The 16,832-nt window shown below is 42.3% G+C and overlaps 1 protein-coding gene across 4 annotated transcripts in view; it reads left to right on the forward strand.

Moving 5' to 3' along the window:
• The window catches only part of FNDC3B (fibronectin type III domain containing 3B), a 337,868-nt gene extending 321,954 nt beyond the window's left edge, over positions 1-15,914 (forward strand). For all 4 annotated transcript variants that reach the window (XM_055307872.1, XM_055307873.1, XM_055307871.1 and 1 more), the window contains 3 exons: positions 1,300-1,466; positions 3,421-3,548; positions 13,348-15,914. In XM_055307872.1, the coding sequence (XP_055163847.1) occupies positions 1,300-1,466; positions 3,421-3,548; positions 13,348-13,659 (607 nt within the window). In that variant the 3' untranslated portion in view covers positions 13,660-15,914. The remainder of the gene's footprint in view (positions 1-1,299; positions 1,467-3,420; positions 3,549-13,347) is intronic.
• The last annotated feature ends 918 nt before the right edge of the window (positions 15,915-16,832 follow it).

Genomic DNA, 16,832 nt, shown 5'->3' on the forward strand with positions numbered 1-16,832 from the left:
TTAAATAGTGATATGACTGGGGCTCAGGAACCCAAATTGTGAAGGCCGATGAGTGCGTGGAGGTTTTAAAATAAGTATGGGCTCTGACGAGTTCTCTAAAAAAGTTGTTGAATTTTAGACTCCTCCATCCTTCCTTCCATCCATCCCTCCCTCCCTCCTTCCATCTCTCTATCCCTCCATCCATCCTCCTCCATCCATCCTTCCATCCTCCTCCTCCTCCATCCTCCATCCTCCTTCCTCCTCCACCCTCCCCCTCCATCGAGGGACCTTTCTCTGGCACAGGGAAACGCTGCTGCTTTCCGACAGTCCTGACCGCGCACAGGACCAGCCAGCCCGCAGGGATTTGCTCTTAGTCATCCTTGAAGCCACAGGGCCTGGCACACAGCAGATGTTCAAGAGACATTTGCTAAATGGATTCATAGTTGCTGCCTACCCCCGCCCCCCCCGCCCCGGCCATGTCCGCCTAAGAGTCGAGAGGTTTTCCGTCGTGATTCAGTCTGACCGACTTCCAGCAGTATCTGAAGACGGTGCGTTGTCCTCAGGCTCTGGCACCTGGGAGCATCGGCAGGCCTGTCAGCCCAGGGCGGGCGGCGGTTCTCAGAATGTCCCCGGGCTGGCAGGACTCAAATCCCGAACCTGCAGAAATCCTGGATAATCTGGAGCGGGGGTGGGGCGGGGGGGGGCGGGGGGGGGTACTTCCAGAGTTCTACCTTTAACTGTAAAACGACAAACGACGATAGTACACGCTAGTTCCAGGTAATCCAGTTTCACTGTAAAAGTGCACATTTCTCAAGACCCCGGGGGAGACCTGAGGCCGGAAGGCCTTGCTTTCTACCTGCCTGCCTTCCGTGCTTACCCCCCCTAGAGATCACAACTAGCAGAGTCCGGAAGAGTCCGGGTTCCGGGAGGAGGAGGATCCAGAAGCTGCCAGTTTATAAACTGCCCAGTTCACCTGTGCCGGCTTTGCCATCATTTTAGCCTGATGGATGATTCGGAGCAGAGCATCTTTTTTCCTCCTTGTAAAATGTCTTCTCAAAGATCTGTAGTCTTTAATGTCGTCTTGCTGGTTTGGGAAGGGGCTTTGGACGCTCTTGCAAAAGATCGAGGTTAAAATTTAAGGGATTTTCTGGCCACGCCTCAGTTATTTGGGAAATTCAGGTCAAGAGCGCATTTCTCAGGTGCCCAGGTAGCGTTACTGTCGTGGCCTAACCCTGAGTCGAAGGTGAGTTCACAGTGACGACGAGCTTCTCTTCACTAATGGAAGTTCAGGCGGCTGATGGCTTCTGCTCCTTCCTCCAGGTTTATTTCCATCTACAGAGGACCCAGCCACACCTACAAGGTGCAGAGACTGACGGAATTCACGTGCTACTCCTTCAGAATCCAGGCCGCCAGTGAGGCTGGGGAAGGGCCCTTCTCCGAAACCTATACGTTCAGCACGACCAAGAGCGTCCCCCCGGCCATCAAAGGTTTGTAGGCAGTGAATCCTGGCAAGTCCTTCTGTGAGCGGAAGGGAAATTACCTTACAAACACTCCCCTCGTGTCAGCACCCTTGAAGCCCAGCCACCTCCCAGGAGAGAGGCTGCGGGCGGGTCTTCTGCAGAAAGGAGGGCACCTCCCCAGGAGGCCTTTCCTCAAGGCCCTGGGAAGACGGACTGCAAATCATGTGGTAGGCTCCCCCCCCCCCCCCCCCCGGGCACAGCTAAGGAAGAGGAACAGTCTGGAGTGACACGCCTTGGGTGGGACCGTGAGGGGTTTGTGGGGGGTTTGAGGATCGCCCTGCCCAGGGACTGTCAGGAGGAGCCGAGGTTAGGATCCGCCTTGGGATGACTGGTGCCCGACCCCGGCCCCTTCCGCAGCCTGTGCCCCGGGCCCCAGCCCTTACTGTGCAGAGGGGCCTTCAAAAAGTGCAGCAGTGGCCTGGTCTCAGCTCCCTGAGTATTTGTCCGGAGGCCTGCCGGTGCCTAGTTCATTCCGTCCCTTCGTGGGGACAGGGAGTGAGCAGAAGGCCCTGTTCCCAGGCCCTGCCTCCCCTGGGTCTGGTGAGCCCGTCTCTCCAGGCCAGGCCGTCCCCGCCAGCCCCTCCGCGTTCACCTGGGGCTGATGGACTCGCCTTCCCAAGGACGGCTGGCCACAGTGAGGGTCTCCGTGATTCTGTGCCCCTCTGAGTGCGTGCTTGTGGATGGACATTGGAGCACGGAGTTGAAAGCACTTGAATTCCACGTACGTTTTCTTCAGAAGGGCAGTTTCCTAACACTGCCTCTTGATCAGATCTTCTTACTCTTAAGTTCAGGAAATTGTTGTCTTGGCTGGAAGACTGTTTTTTCTGATAAAGATCCCTTATCTTTTTTCCGTAAATTGCATGGTGTTTTGGCCAACTAACTGCAACTTATTTTTAAGAAGACCTTTATTTTTTTGAAACAAGTGTTGTACAGAATCGCAAGCAGAAACCACCTCCTCTAAAAAAAATGTGGAGAGTAAAGGGGGTTCAGAAAGGAGTTAGGCGTTCTGGTTACAAAGTAATAAAATACCAGGTATTGAATTAAGCTATAGAGATATAGCATAAGCTATGAGAAAATCTTTTAAAATTCTCTTAACGTTGTAATGCTTTACTACCAATTAATACAATTTTCCTCTAAGCCAGAATTATGAGTCCAACAGGTGAAAAATAAACTAAAAAAATATATATAAATATGAGATAACCTGATTTTTTTAAAGGCTTTCTCTCAACGCTGGCCATTCTCTTGGACTTACTCTCATACGTCACACGCTTCTCAAACCTTCCTTAGACTCACACACAGATGAGACTCCCCCTCCCACTTTGTTCATACACCCCAGCTTACTCTCCTTTACAAGATGTTTCTCTCTGCATTTGTCTCCTACCTTGCTTGCCCCGTTCCTCAACTCAGTCTTAATTCCCTTGAAAGCAGAGTTTACGCCCCCATTTTTGCATTCTCCAAAAGTCTCCAGCTCAAGGCCTCATCATAGAACATGTTCAATATTATTGAAAACCTAACAAACGTAACAAAAAAACGGTTGAGCGTCTGCCTTCAGCTCAGGGCGTGATCCCAGGGTACTGGGATGGAGTCCCACATCGGGCTCCCCACGGGAAGCCTGCTTCTCCCTCTGCCTGTGTCTCTGTGTCTGTGTCTCTCTCATGAATAAATAAAATCTGAAAAGAAAAGAAAACCTAACAAAAATGCAATCCAGGCCAAGGAGTTATTACTAGGATAAAGAGTACAGGATTTTTTCACCAATAGCTTGCTAGTGCTGTGTCAAGGGTGCAGTGCAGGTGTTACAGGGGGCTGGGCAAGCCCCTGTGTCTGAGTGGACACAAGCACTCCGCCTCTAATATCACCAAAATGTGGGTGGTTATTGTGATACTTTGAGTTTTGAGCTTGGACATGTGGGTTTGTATTTCAGCACCTCGAGTGACACAGTTGGAAGGAAATTCATGTGAAATTTTATGGGAGACGGTACCACCCATGAAAGGTGACCCTGTCAACTACATTCTGCAGGTATTGGTTGGAAGAGAATCTGAGTACAAACAGGTAAGAACCAGTATGTATGGCACACGAGCGGCTTATCAGTCAAGCCTCTGCCTCTTGCCATGAACAGTTCAGTGACTGGTGAGCGGCATTTTTCTCAAAAATCAGCCATAGAATCTGCCTGACGTGTACTCATTTATATGCCCTCGTTTACGTTTTGTCTGTGGAGGTATTAAATCTTCAGTTCTCAGGCATGACCCTATAAAGAACTTTAAATTCCATAGTTGTATTTGATATTGGCAGTAATGTTTACAAATATCAAAATCTTTATGCAGTTGAAAACCAAGGGGCCAATGGTTTGACCATAGAGAAGTAATTTCAACTGAACTACTGAAGCCTGTGTCCTGCCTTTTCTTTTTTTTTCATTTCAAGAGGCTAGGCCAGAACCCATACCTTCAGATCAAGGCCTGAGCTAAGGGGCCCTTGGGTGGCCCAGTAGGTGAAGCATCTGACTCTTGATTTCAGCTCAGGTCATGATCTCAGGGTCTTGGGAATGGGCTCCTCACTGGGCATGGAGCCTGCTTGGCATTCTCTCTCTCTCTCTCTCTCTCTCTCTCTCTCTCTCTCTCTCTCTCTCTCTGCATCCCCGCCCCCAGCCTTTAAAAAAAAAAAAAAAAAAGACCTGAGCTGAGATCAAGTGTCAGATGCTTAACTGCCTCAGCCCCCTAGGGCCCCTACCCATCTGCCTTTTCTATAGGAGTTATAACAGAGGAAGAGTTGTGACTTATCAGCTCTTGAGGCCTGTGATTTGGCAGCTCCAGGTCATCACTGTTTGTCACCCTTTAATATGCAGGGAATCCCCAGGAATCTGTTAAATGCAGATTCTGATTCAGTAGGTGTGAGGTGAGGGCTCAAGAACCATCATATGAGTCAGCAAGGCTATAGAGATCACATGAGAAGCCCATACAAGAGGGAATGTAACGGGAATAGAGCCAGATAAAGAATTTGCTTTTATTATTTTTCACAACACTTTTTGGTCCTTAATTCTTCCAAAACTACACATTACCAGTCACTGGCTATGAAAGGTTCAGATATTCTGTCGGTTTGGTTGTGTTTCCAGGAACTCAGTAACTATTTTTGTGAAATCAGGATATGAACCATTTACCCTAAGAAAAGGTGAGGCCCATTCCTTACCAGAACTTCTAATGGAGGCATGCGTGTGTGTCAAACTCAGAAACTGTCTTCTGAAACATTAGCAATTTGTAAAGATCTGCCCCTTTAGCTCTAGAGGCTCCAGATATACAAAACAGGTAGAAAATAATTTGATTCGGAGTTTTTGTTAAAGTGCTGGCTCACATTCCTTACTTAATAATAAAGAATACTTGTAAATCTATAAAACAAAATTTTGGTACATTTCATGTACGTTGTTAACAAAGAATCAGATAAAAGAATATAATTGTGGGGCATCTGGGTGGCTCAGTTGGTTAAGCGTCTGCCTTGGGCTCAGGTCATGATCCTGGGCTCTGAGGATTGAGCTTCACTTCGGGCTCCCTGCTAGTGGGGAGTCTGCTTCTCCCTCTGCCTCTCACTCTGCTCGTGCTCTCAGTCTTAAAAACAAAACAAACAAACAAACAAAAAAAAAAACCTAGAATGAATTGCTTTAGCTACACTTTGCAAAAAACCTGTATTTCTTTTTACCTATGACATCTACCAAGTATTGATTAACATCTGTGGATGATGTCATCCAGTTTCCATCATTCCTCTGTAAGAGCAAAACACTGTTGTATCGTCTGACTTCCCAATCTCATTCTATAAGGCATATCCCATTTCAGAGTAAATAATTTGTTTCAGCTCACCAGAAAAATGGGTCTCAGCTCAGCGAGCAGAGGGTTTTTCCCACTGGATTTAGTCATCTTAATGCCAGTAGCATTGTCCTGTTCCACAGCAATGTGATAATGGTTAAAAGATAAAATGTTACAGGATCTCACAGCCTATCGTTTAACCTAAGGTTATCATACCTAAGAATGATTCATGTCCAAACAGTACATTCACTGCATGTTCGTCATTGTTATTTTACAAACGTTCTATCCACGCACCATGCTTTTCCACCTGTTCTTAGAAAAATGTTCTGCTGCTTAAACGATACTGATTGCTGTTTGACATTGAAAAAGCAGCATTATTTGATCAGTAGCTATGCATTGCAAGCATTGCTAAAGCAGGTAAATCCATTCGGTAGTTTAGATCTTATCAGCAGGTCAGCTCTTTTTCATCAGCTGTTTAGGAACGCTGGCTGGCTTAGTCTGGAGAGCATGTGATTTCTCAATCTCAGGGTCGTGAGTTCAATCTCCATGTTGGGAGTAGAGATTGCTTAATATCTTTAGATTTTTTTTTTAAAGTGTTTTTAGTTTGCTTAATGTTATATATTTAGACCCATGGACATATCAATCCTAATACGGTACATAATCCCATGTGTATACCTCAGAATTTCTCGTTGTAGTTATAAACGAGTTTCTTGTTGGAAATAGATGAGAACATAGTACCTCGGGGCAGGCTCAGTAGATGGGGATTAGCATTCTTTACGTAACCGTGTGTTTACTACATTTCCCAAGAAACGATTAAGCTGGGTAGTGGTACATAAAAAGCCAGAGTTGAGTCGGGAACTCTCTGTACTCCGTTTCTGTGCTTCTCCCTATTCAATAAGCATTAACTTAAACATGATGTTTTGAGTATTTCATTCACTTGTTCTGAACATGAAATAGGGAATCAAGCCTCTTTCTATTATGGGTGCAGAGTAATGGTTAAAATCATTATGGTCCAGAGATAACAGGCTCTGAACACACAGAAGCAAAGCAGAAGAAAATGGGAGGTAATTATTGCCCAGCGTGTAGCCCGCGCTCGTAGGGAGCACTGTGTGGTGCTCGGTCCCAGCACCAGCCAGAAGCAGCCACTCACGCACGGGCTGGCGGTGCTCGTTTGTGTTTCCTCAGCTCTGGCGCTCAGTAACTGCTTCCTGCATACGTGAAAGAGGCGGTTTCCAGGAACAGGGTTACTTACAGCTGTGGTGGTGACAGAAGAGTAAGGGGGGGCGGGGGGGTTACAAGGGTGTAACTTCAGTAAGGAAAAAATCCCCTGCAAGGGGGAGAGGGGGGCGTCTTTCTGCTTCCCAGACTTGGGTTTACAGGCAAATACGGCACCAAGGCTTTCTCTGATGTTTTGCTTGAAACATTGACTTTAACTTCACCTTCGTTCTAGCTTATTAGCTTTCTTTTGTTCAATTATCACAATATGAGGCGAGCAGCTGGCCTTAATTATAAAACAATCTCTTATTAAAGTAGTGAGTCCTCACCCACGATTGTACTCTAGGTTAGAATGCTTACATAGATTAATTAGGCTTTTCTGCCATTAATAAATGTTTTTTTCCAAGAAGCTTAAAACTTCTTTTCAGACGCTATTAATTATGAAGCATTCTATTCTGGAAAAGGCTGAAAATTGTATGTATATACAGGTGACTTTTTTTTTTTGCACAAGATATAACAGAGTGTGATCCCTATGTAAGAATGTAAAGCAAGAGGATTCACATTCATATTCCTGTTGACACTGCAAGAACTTTTACAGAGAATAGTTAACGAAGTTGAGAAAACAGCAACAAACTAACAAATTATTAGGGAAACAAGATTTGTGGCAGGTCGTTAATATTCTTGGTGCAAAGATTTGTTGCATTAAGAAAACCTTTAAAGCATCTGCAAATTTATGGGCCTTGACAGTTAATTTGATGGCATCTCTGTATAAATTTTCATTTTGTGTCATATTTTAGAATATAGTATTGGGACTTAAATTGCTTCTTTATGGCATCACATTAGGTACCATGAGGAAAGTTCTTCTTTTAATACAACTATTTGAAAGTCTTGGGGCTTACGTATTTTTCATTGGCTTTCAATTCAATCCCCTAATGTGGTTTTTGCGTTTTTATATTTTTTTGGTTTTGTTTTTAATTTTGGCCTGAATAAAGGGTCCTAACCCAGAGCAAAATAATAGATCAACATAGAGGTGTATTTAAAAGCTGTCATTCTACAGATTCTTAACTTCCTGAGATTTTTAGGTTCCTTTAAAAATAGCTGATGAAGGCCATCAGAAAAGTGCTCCTACATCCATTTAAAATTCATGAGACAAATACATACTCAGTTTCATGGAGCCCAGGCATAGGACCCTGGTTTATTGAGAAACGGTTAAGTACTCGTACTATGAGGGATGCCCGGCATATAACACAAGAGCATGGTCAGTGCTCTCAGAGCTGATAGGCCCATTGGGGTGAAAACAGCAGACCCTCCAGAAGCACGTTAGTAACACCCGTACCTGTACCTTCTGCAGAGGGGGTAATATTGCAGGTCGGTGGGTTCCCTCTTGAGCTGGGGGTATCCCACAGTCATGTGATATTGGAAGAATTAATTCACCTCACTGAACCTTGGCTGCTGTGTGGCAAAAGCTGGGCTACTCATCCTCTAGCTCAGCGTCCCCGTGAGCTTCAGCCCCGTCAGTAATGAGGACACGCTTCGTGAGCGATGAGGCTGTACAGTTATGTCTCCCTTTGCAGTCCAGGAGAGAGGCGTCATTAATAGAGACACAGGCATTGGCCCCGATGCAGGCCTCCAGAGATCCTCCCCAAAGACTCGCTGGGAGAAAGGATTCCAACGACACAGGATGTTGTTCTGAATTCAGGGTCGCAGATTCTTCATTTTAGTTATCTGGGTATTACTGTAAATCCTCCTGGTTGGAATAAACATGTCAAAATTACTTTAAAATGTACATCAAATCAAGAACAGAAAAATAGTCTTTATAAAAATAATATGGCTGATACACTTCTTGCGATATTATGATTGGTTACTTCAATAAAGACAGTCTTACATGGAGCCATGCCTTTTAAATTGGGTTGAGGCAGGAGGAAAAACCCATAATGGTGCCTCTGTCAAAATGAATGAAAATAAAGGGACACCAGGCCACGGCCTGCCATCCTGAAGTGGAGAGCTGCCCGGGTCCCGTGAAAAGTCACTTCAGCAGAGGCCCAGCTATGTGGCAGACAGATGAACTTGTGGTCTTGTGATTCCCCTGCCTGTGACTGTTTACACCAAAACAAGTCCATTAGCTCAAACCTCAGGAACCAGAATCCTCGGAGAAAGAGGGGGTTATTGGGACTTGTTTTCATTTTTCCTAAGAATCCAAAAGGCTTTAAACAGCATTGTTATTTCTAAAATATATTAGAAACTATGTTTTCTACCAATACACTGCGAACAACTTAATGATTCCATTTATTTATTTATTTATTTATTTATTTATTTATTTATTTGCTTGCCATGAGGGCTGCACCCCTGTACTGAACACTCTTTTCGGTTACCTCTGTGGTTTGTACATTTGTTTCTGGTAATTATCCTCTCTTTTCAAGCCCTGTGGTATAAGAATATCCATTCTTAAGTAGTTGAGGGTTCTAGTTAGAGAACATTCACTGAGCTTCTCCTTAGCCCAGGCCATCCGTGGTGCTGTTTGCTGTGGTGGTAATAGACCACAGTCCCACACTCAATATGTGGGTCGTGTTTTTTTAAAAAGATTTTTTGTGTTGGCACTGCTCGTAAGAGGACTTACTGTTAAGTAAAAAGGAACTGCTGTTCCAATTAAAACTACAAGAAAGTGTTTAATTTGCAAATGTTTTTCCTTTACCCAAAGTTTTAATTGCACTTGTCATTAAGAAAGTTCCTTTCAATTAGATATCCATGTTTTCTTCATTAAGCTTTTAGCCAAATGGTATGAGAAAAGTTGCATTCCTTTTCTCTCTAAATATGTTTCCTGAGATCTTCATTCCAGGGAGTTAGAGTTGAGCAGAGCCATCAAAACGAATATATGCAGTCACTATTCAAGAATCCATGAATTGGGTTCCTAAGAAATTAAATACACTACTGGGCCAGCTTGCTTCAAAAGCTCTAGCTATGCAAATTCTGGAAACCATAGGATTCACTTAAATAGACGTAAGTGAACATCTATAGCCACCCACTTTCCAAAAGTCTCCAGAACATCTGTGGGGATAGGTTTTTAGCTGGTTTTCTGCAACAAGGTCATTGTTTGATGGCAGGAATTCAGAGGCGACATCACAGAAACACTGCCCAAGCCTTGGCTTGGCACAAATAGAGTGGAGGAACTGCTTCCGTACCACATAAAGGAAAGGCAGTGTCTTCCTTCTGAGACAGCAGGAACCGGGATGGTCCAGGCGCAGAGAACTGGACCCCAGGTCGGACTGTGGTGGTTAGACTAGGACTAGCGCGGAGGTCGGGTGGTGGTGTCACTACCGACCAAAGGCAGTGGGAGAAGCAAAGCTCGGGGAGTTCCAATGGTGAGCGCAGGTGTTTGAGTTAGGAGCGGGATCTCATCGGGGGGCTACCCCTGCCATTATTTCTCATAAGTCCCTAAGAGATGAACAGCCTCTCCAATACTCAGTTTATCTCTAATCAGGAGGATTACACTTCACAAAGTTGGCTTACCTTCAGGGTATTGCCTCACAGAGCACTCTTCACATCCAGTTTCTCATCTAACCCTCGACCCTCCTTAGGATTAGGTTAGGTACTGTTACTATCCCCATGTTAAAGAGGAGAAAAACTAAGACTCAAAGCCATTAGTTCCCTCAGTTCACAAACTAGAAAGTAACAGAGCAAGGACTTAGACCTGGGATCCTGATTCCAGTTTCCATGCTTGAGAAGAATCTGCCCAGGGCCTCCCAGTCAGACCAGACCCAGTTCCCCAGGGTTGCACAGAGGAGAGCTCCAACAGCTACAGTCTTTCACCCTTTGAGAAGTGCAGACAAATATTTCAAGAGGTGTGGCATCCAGAAGAATCGATGAAAGGAGGTAGAGCAGGAAATCTTGCAGCTTGAGGTATAGATGGCAGCTTCTCCCCAACTTAATAAATACCCCAGTGCTAACTTACACCGTAGAATCACAAAGCATTGTTTTCTGAGACATTGCAGATGAGAACCCAAATCTCGGATGGCAACAGTGGAGGGATCATCTTTATCAAACTGGTGTGCTGGTCCCGTGGGCTGAAAATCATTCCCTTTAGGAGCAGTCCCAGCAATTTCCAAGACAAGACTTTTCTCAGAAAATAGCAACTCGAGCATTTTAACTTGAGAAATTAAATCTAGATTAAGAAAGTAAAGAGCAAGGGCACCTGGGGTGGCTCAGTGGTTGAGCCTTTGGCTGAGGTTGTAATCCCGGGGTCCTGGCATCAAGTCCCACATCGGGCTCCCGGCAGGGAACCTGCTTCTACCTGTGTCTCTGCCTCTCTGAATAAGTAAATAAAATCTTAGAAAAAAAAATTCACAGTTAAAAGAGCTCTTTAAAGAAAAATAAATATATACCACTGTTTTCTTGAGACCACTCACATGTCGGGAAATAATTCATAGATGGTTCCATCGTGGTATAGTTGGCAGGGTGCGGGCTGGGGGCAATCACCGTAACAGCAAGCTCGTCTTAAACCATGCATTTAACTAACTCATCTTTGGAACAGTAAGGAAGGAGTGGTCTCAGTACCACGGGGTGAGGGGTCTTCTTACAACTCCTTCATACTTGGTTGCTGCTCCAGCCTCGCTCTGTCTAGGACTCCAGGTGCCAGTGCTCTTGCTCTTTAAAGAAATAGGGTAACTCAGGGGGAGCAGCGAGCATGCTTAAAAATCTTACAAATGGAACAGCAAAAGCAAAGTTGAATCTGGGTAAGCATAAGAAACAGACAGTTGGTTTTCTGGCACTTTGGCACAAAAGTATAAGACACTTAAAGTCTACTTGTAAAGTTTGAAAAGGAGAGGGGGAAAAAATCTTAAGAAAAAGGCTAAATATCAATTAAACATTGGAAGTTGGGTCCCTTTCTAAACTGTGAGGCCCTTTTGCCCAACACTAAATGCATGGCCAGTGCACTTTGGTAGAAGTTTACACACCAGGCTTTAAAAACACCTTATAGCTGGCGAGTGTTTCAGACAACACTGAGACAATCGGTATACTTGGTATTTTCTAGGGGATTTGTATTAATGCTTAAAATTGACAGCTTTACCAAGTCAGCCTGTAGCGGTTGAAAATGCTTATGCCTGTCACGTTTAATTGCTGTTTTAGTAATATGCTTGGAGGTGTTTTAAAATTCTAAGTAGTAGAATGGCTTACTTTTACTTGCAGTGACTAGGTACCAGGCATGTCTTAAGTGCTTTATAGACGCTCAGGGCCACTCGTACAGGAAGGAGTCAGTTTTACTTTAACTGTTCATCAGCCAAATCTCTTACTGATTTGATTGAGTTCCAGGTACCGTTTTCTTGTCTTTATTCATTGACTCTCATTTAAGCCATGAATCTTTATGTAATTTTACTGTGGTTATCATTTTCTCTAACTTTGACTCTCACTTATCACTTTGACACAAGAACCTTATGAGACCTCCCATCCTTCCTTATAGACTCGTTAGCTTCAGTCAACTCAAAGGGTGATGGAAACTAAGTAAACTGGTAGTTTTCCAGTCCCTGTAATGGTAGGCCTCATGGTGATTATATCAGAGTTAACAAAGGGAAAGAAATTATCCCAGAACTTTAATGGGGCAGGGTGGGGGTAGGAGTATTTTCTTAAGTGTTTACTCTCTGTATGACCAGAATAGACCATTAAATTATTTGTGTTAATTTGTGATAAACTGGACTGTATCAAAAAACATGTTTTCAAGAAAAACAATTAGGCAGATATCTCCCACAAAACTGGGAGAAGATACTTGCAATGCGTATCTTGACAAAGGACTCATATCTAGATTACAAAAAGAGCTCCTACAAATTAACAAAAGACTTGAAAATACTCCTCACAAAAGAAGATCCATGAATGACCAATAAGCACAAGCACGTGAAAAGGTTGGAAACATTAAGCATCAGGCAAATGGAAATGACATGGCATTATCACCCATCAGAATGGCTAAAATGTAAATGACTGACAGTAACAAATGTTGATGAGGATGTGGAGCAACCTGAACTCGCATACTCCACTGGCGGGAGTACAAAGTGATAGAATTACTTGGGAAAACCATTTTTGGGAAATTACATATAGACTTTCCCTGTGACCCAGCACTCCTACTCCTAGGTATTTGTTCAAAAAACAAGTCCTCAAAGATTTATACAAAAATGCTCATAGCAGTCTTATTATATAAAAGCTCCAAACTGGAAAAAAATACAAATGTCCATCAAAAAGAGAATGGACACCCCGAAGTACAGGTCGGTGATGGAACACTACCCCACAGTAAAAGGAACAACTACTGAATCCATAGCATGGACGAGTCTTGTAAGCACAAGCATGGGCATGAAGTAGGATTCCACTTATATGAACTACTAGAACAGGCCAAGCTAATTATAGAAAGAAGTGTGTGTACTTTGGGATATCTTCATGGTGTGCTGTTACATGGTATACGCAACTGTCAGAATCATCCCACTGAAACTTGGCATTTTATTGCTTGCACAACCGTTTTTAATTGTTCTGTGTAAAAAAAAAAAAAAAAATGCGAATTTGTTCTGTGGACCAAGATCACGAGCCCTTTGTGAGAATTAAGTCATCTTCTAATCTATAGCTTAAAGTATTTCATTAGATGTATATTACTTACACCCAGTATCACCGCATTCTGAATTCTGTTGGCTCACAGTGGGTTGGCACACCTTCTTTAGGAGAAATGCCTTTCTACACAATTTTTGTTGTTACGGTCAGTATGGAATAAAGCCTGGTCCACCAGGCCCCCGGTGTTACCAAATTATTACGTTAGAGACCACAGTGTTGCTACAAATGAATTGACCAGGACTTTTGTTTATTTGTCCCTGAAGGTATACAAGGGAGAAGAAGCAACATTCCAAATCTCAGGCCTCCAGACCAACACAGACTACAGGTTCCGCGTGTGTGTGTGCCGCCGCTGTTTAGACACCTCTCAGGAGCTAAGCGGAGCTTTCAGCCCCTCTGCAGCTTTTGTATTACAACGAAGTGAGGTCATGCTTACAGGGGACACGGGGAGCTTAGACGATCCCAAAATGAAGAGCATGATGCCTACTGATGAACAGTTTGCAGCCCTCATTGTGGTTGGCTTCGCAACTTTGTCCATTTTATTTGCCTTTATATTACAGTACTTCTTAATGAAGTAAACAAACCCAACAAAACTAGAGGTATGAATTTAATTAATGCTACACATTTTAATACACACATTTATTCAGATACTCCCCTTTTTAAGCCCTTCTGTTCTTTGATTTATATACTTCTCTTGTTTTACAGATTTAGCTAGGAAAAAAAATATCAGTGTTTTGGTGCACCTTTTTGAAATGCAAAACTAGGAAGAGATTAAACTGGATTTTTTTTTTAAAAAAAAAAGAAAAAAAAAAAAGAAAAGAAAACCAGATACCAAAAGCTAGCTTTCTTATGTTTTCTTTTAAATTTTCAGATTTGCCTTTATTCCGTTCTCACTGATGTCTTTTGCAAGCCTTTTTTTTTTTTTCCATGTTACGGTTCAGTAATTTATATTCACCAGTCACTTCTTTTGTCCTGACCATCTGTATCTGTGAACGTGAATCACAGTGTGTGTACTTACAGGTCGAGGATTTCAGTGTTGTCATAGTATTTACCACACAACTACAGCCACAACAGCAACAACGTACAGAAGATGTGTTCACTCAGATAAGGCTGCCCTAAACAACCCTTCTGTCGCTCAGTTATTTAACTGTGTTTAGCTCCTTCCAATCAAAATGTGTACTTTAATCTAAAATGTTTTAATCATCTGTATCTCTTATGATTTTAACACTATGAGCTGCCTAAGAAATCAAGTAACCAAAATGCACCTGTAAATGATGGAGCATTGTCGATTTTCCCCCAGCGATTCATAGCAGTAACTTTAAGAGGGCATTGTGCAATAGTTAGTTGTTTCCTTGTTCGGCTATTTTAAAAGCTGCTTTAACTTGTGTGTTTGTCTTTGTGTATAACTACTTCTAATCTAATCACTAGAGTTATTATATTCTGTTGTTGTTTGACCAGAGTTATATGACGAGAACTGGTGACAGTTTAGTGCCTCTGCCCATTGTCCATGATTTACACTAATTGTGAGCAATCTTCTTACATGTCAGCTCATTGTTTTTGGAAAGATTTGCCGTTAGGCTGTTCTTTGAGGTATCAACGAAGTGATTGAATTTCAGTCCCTTAATTCAGTGCACATCATGGTGATCTAACAGCAGATCAAAACTGATAAAACCCAAAAGAGAGTCCTCTGAATTTGTAGTTCCTACTTTTGTGGGGATGACCCGGCCGTGTGTGTGGAGAGGGATGATGTTTGGGGGTGAAGGAGCCTAGATTCTCTCCCTGGATCTGTCACTAACTTGCTGCGTGACCTGAACACGTCACCTTTACCTCTCTGTGCCTCAGTTTCCCGTGCATTAAAAATAAAATGAAATAAAATAAAATGGGGATTCTAATGTTTGTAAGTGCTTTGAGATCCTTGATCAACAGGTGCTATTGGAGTGCAAAGTGTTACTCTTGCATGTTTATTCTGAGTCATGAGATAATCAATTTTAACCCAAAGTCATTGGATTATTTATATAAAGTCCATAATGTTCGCGTACCTCAGGGACATTTAAGAGTTGGAGGTGCAAATATATTCCAAAAGGGTGCAACAGACACAGTGTATCCCCCTGCTTCTGTTTTTGTATATTTTTGCTACTTGGTTTTTCTTGATCATAGCGATTTTGTGCTTGGTCTATGTTGTCTTAAGATGCAGTATCCTGTACTAGCTTATAATATTCCCATACCAAAGTCATGGGGAAACCAACATTATTTTGTTTTTGGTTTATTTATACTATATTCTGCATACAGTACTTTAAAATGCCAATTACAGTGCAATCTTTATTTATTGTAAAATTTTTTAAATGTACTTATGTACTAATTTTCCCTTGTAGCATGTTATTTTTTTTGTGTGTTTTATACTTTTGTAATTTTAGGTCAGTTTGTTCTTTGGCAACATCTGTAGTATTATCAATCTTCTGACACTTTCTTGTGTTTTTAAAAGATAAGAGCATCTAGTGCATTAAATGCCAAAAAACAAAAAAAATCCATTATCAGTGATTGAAACGTTTACATGTACCCAAAAAACCATAATCATCTCTTGAAAGAAAGTGCTAAGATCAATGAATTATTCTGTGTGCCTATATTGATGTAGTAAGTACTAGAGAGTTTTGTATTTTGTTATTGACTATAATAATTAGTTTAATTAGCCTTGCAAAGTGATGGCATCAAGGTAAATATATTTTTGCCAAAGTTCTGGCCTTCCAAAAACTCAGCCCTCTACCTAATTATGCATTATGACCCACTAATAACATTGCATCTGCATTTTCTGAGACCCATCTCGTGCAGGTGTTTGGCGGGGGGGCGGGGAAGAGGGAGGGGGGTGGGTGGGAAGTGGGGAAAAGGCATTATTTTTAAGCAATGAAGATTCAACTGAGTACAAAATCTCTGTATGCAGGGGGAGGAGTCCCTTTTTGGAAACACTTCAGAACTGCTGCTATGAAGAAATTCTCAGAATTCGTTGAAATGTTTTAAATGCAATAATATGTTAGGCCACGATTGCTAGGAGTACTTTATCATATTTTTGAGATTTTCATCCTGTTGAACCACCAGAAAGCTGAAGTGTGTCACATACCAGCTGACAGCACTTTATTTTATTGTTCTCCATGAGTCGGTATTCATTATAATCCCTCCAGTCAAAAAATTACTGCTCCATCTGGTGTCATTTTCTATCACAAATATGTATATGTGACATTGATACATAGCTATATATATTGCCGTTACACACGAACAATAAAATAAAGTGTCATATTAACCTTATTTCTTTGCCCTTTTGCGATGTGTAGGAATGAGTGAGTGGCTGGCTTCCGATGCTCTGTATGTCAGACTCCTCCCTGGCACAAGAAATTCCAGTCATGTGAAGCAAACTGCCCTTTGTCCTCAAAGAAATTGTTTCAAAAGAAAAGTTTTTTAAAAGATTTGTTTGATATTATCTGCCTTGTTCTTATCAACTTGAAATGTTGGCATTTTCTAACTGTGTTTTGTTGGCTACAGTAATTCAGTATTCCTGTCAAAATTGAAAAGTGCCCTAATTGAATGTGTTTGAATGTTATCCTTGCACAGTTCTTTAAATTGAAAGACAAAATGTTTTACCTCACTGTTGGACATACATTCCAAGCTTTTCAACTTTAGGAGAAAAAAAAAATAATCATGTTTTCCTGTAAATTTTAGACTATTTCATATACATTGTATTAAAACTGCCATATCAATTTTA

The sequence above is a fragment of the Nyctereutes procyonoides genome, unplaced genomic scaffold, assembly GCF_905146905.1.
Source record: "Nyctereutes procyonoides isolate TBG_1078 unplaced genomic scaffold, NYPRO_anot_genome, whole genome shotgun sequence".
Classification (NCBI taxonomy): domain Eukaryota; kingdom Metazoa; phylum Chordata; class Mammalia; order Carnivora; family Canidae; genus Nyctereutes; species Nyctereutes procyonoides.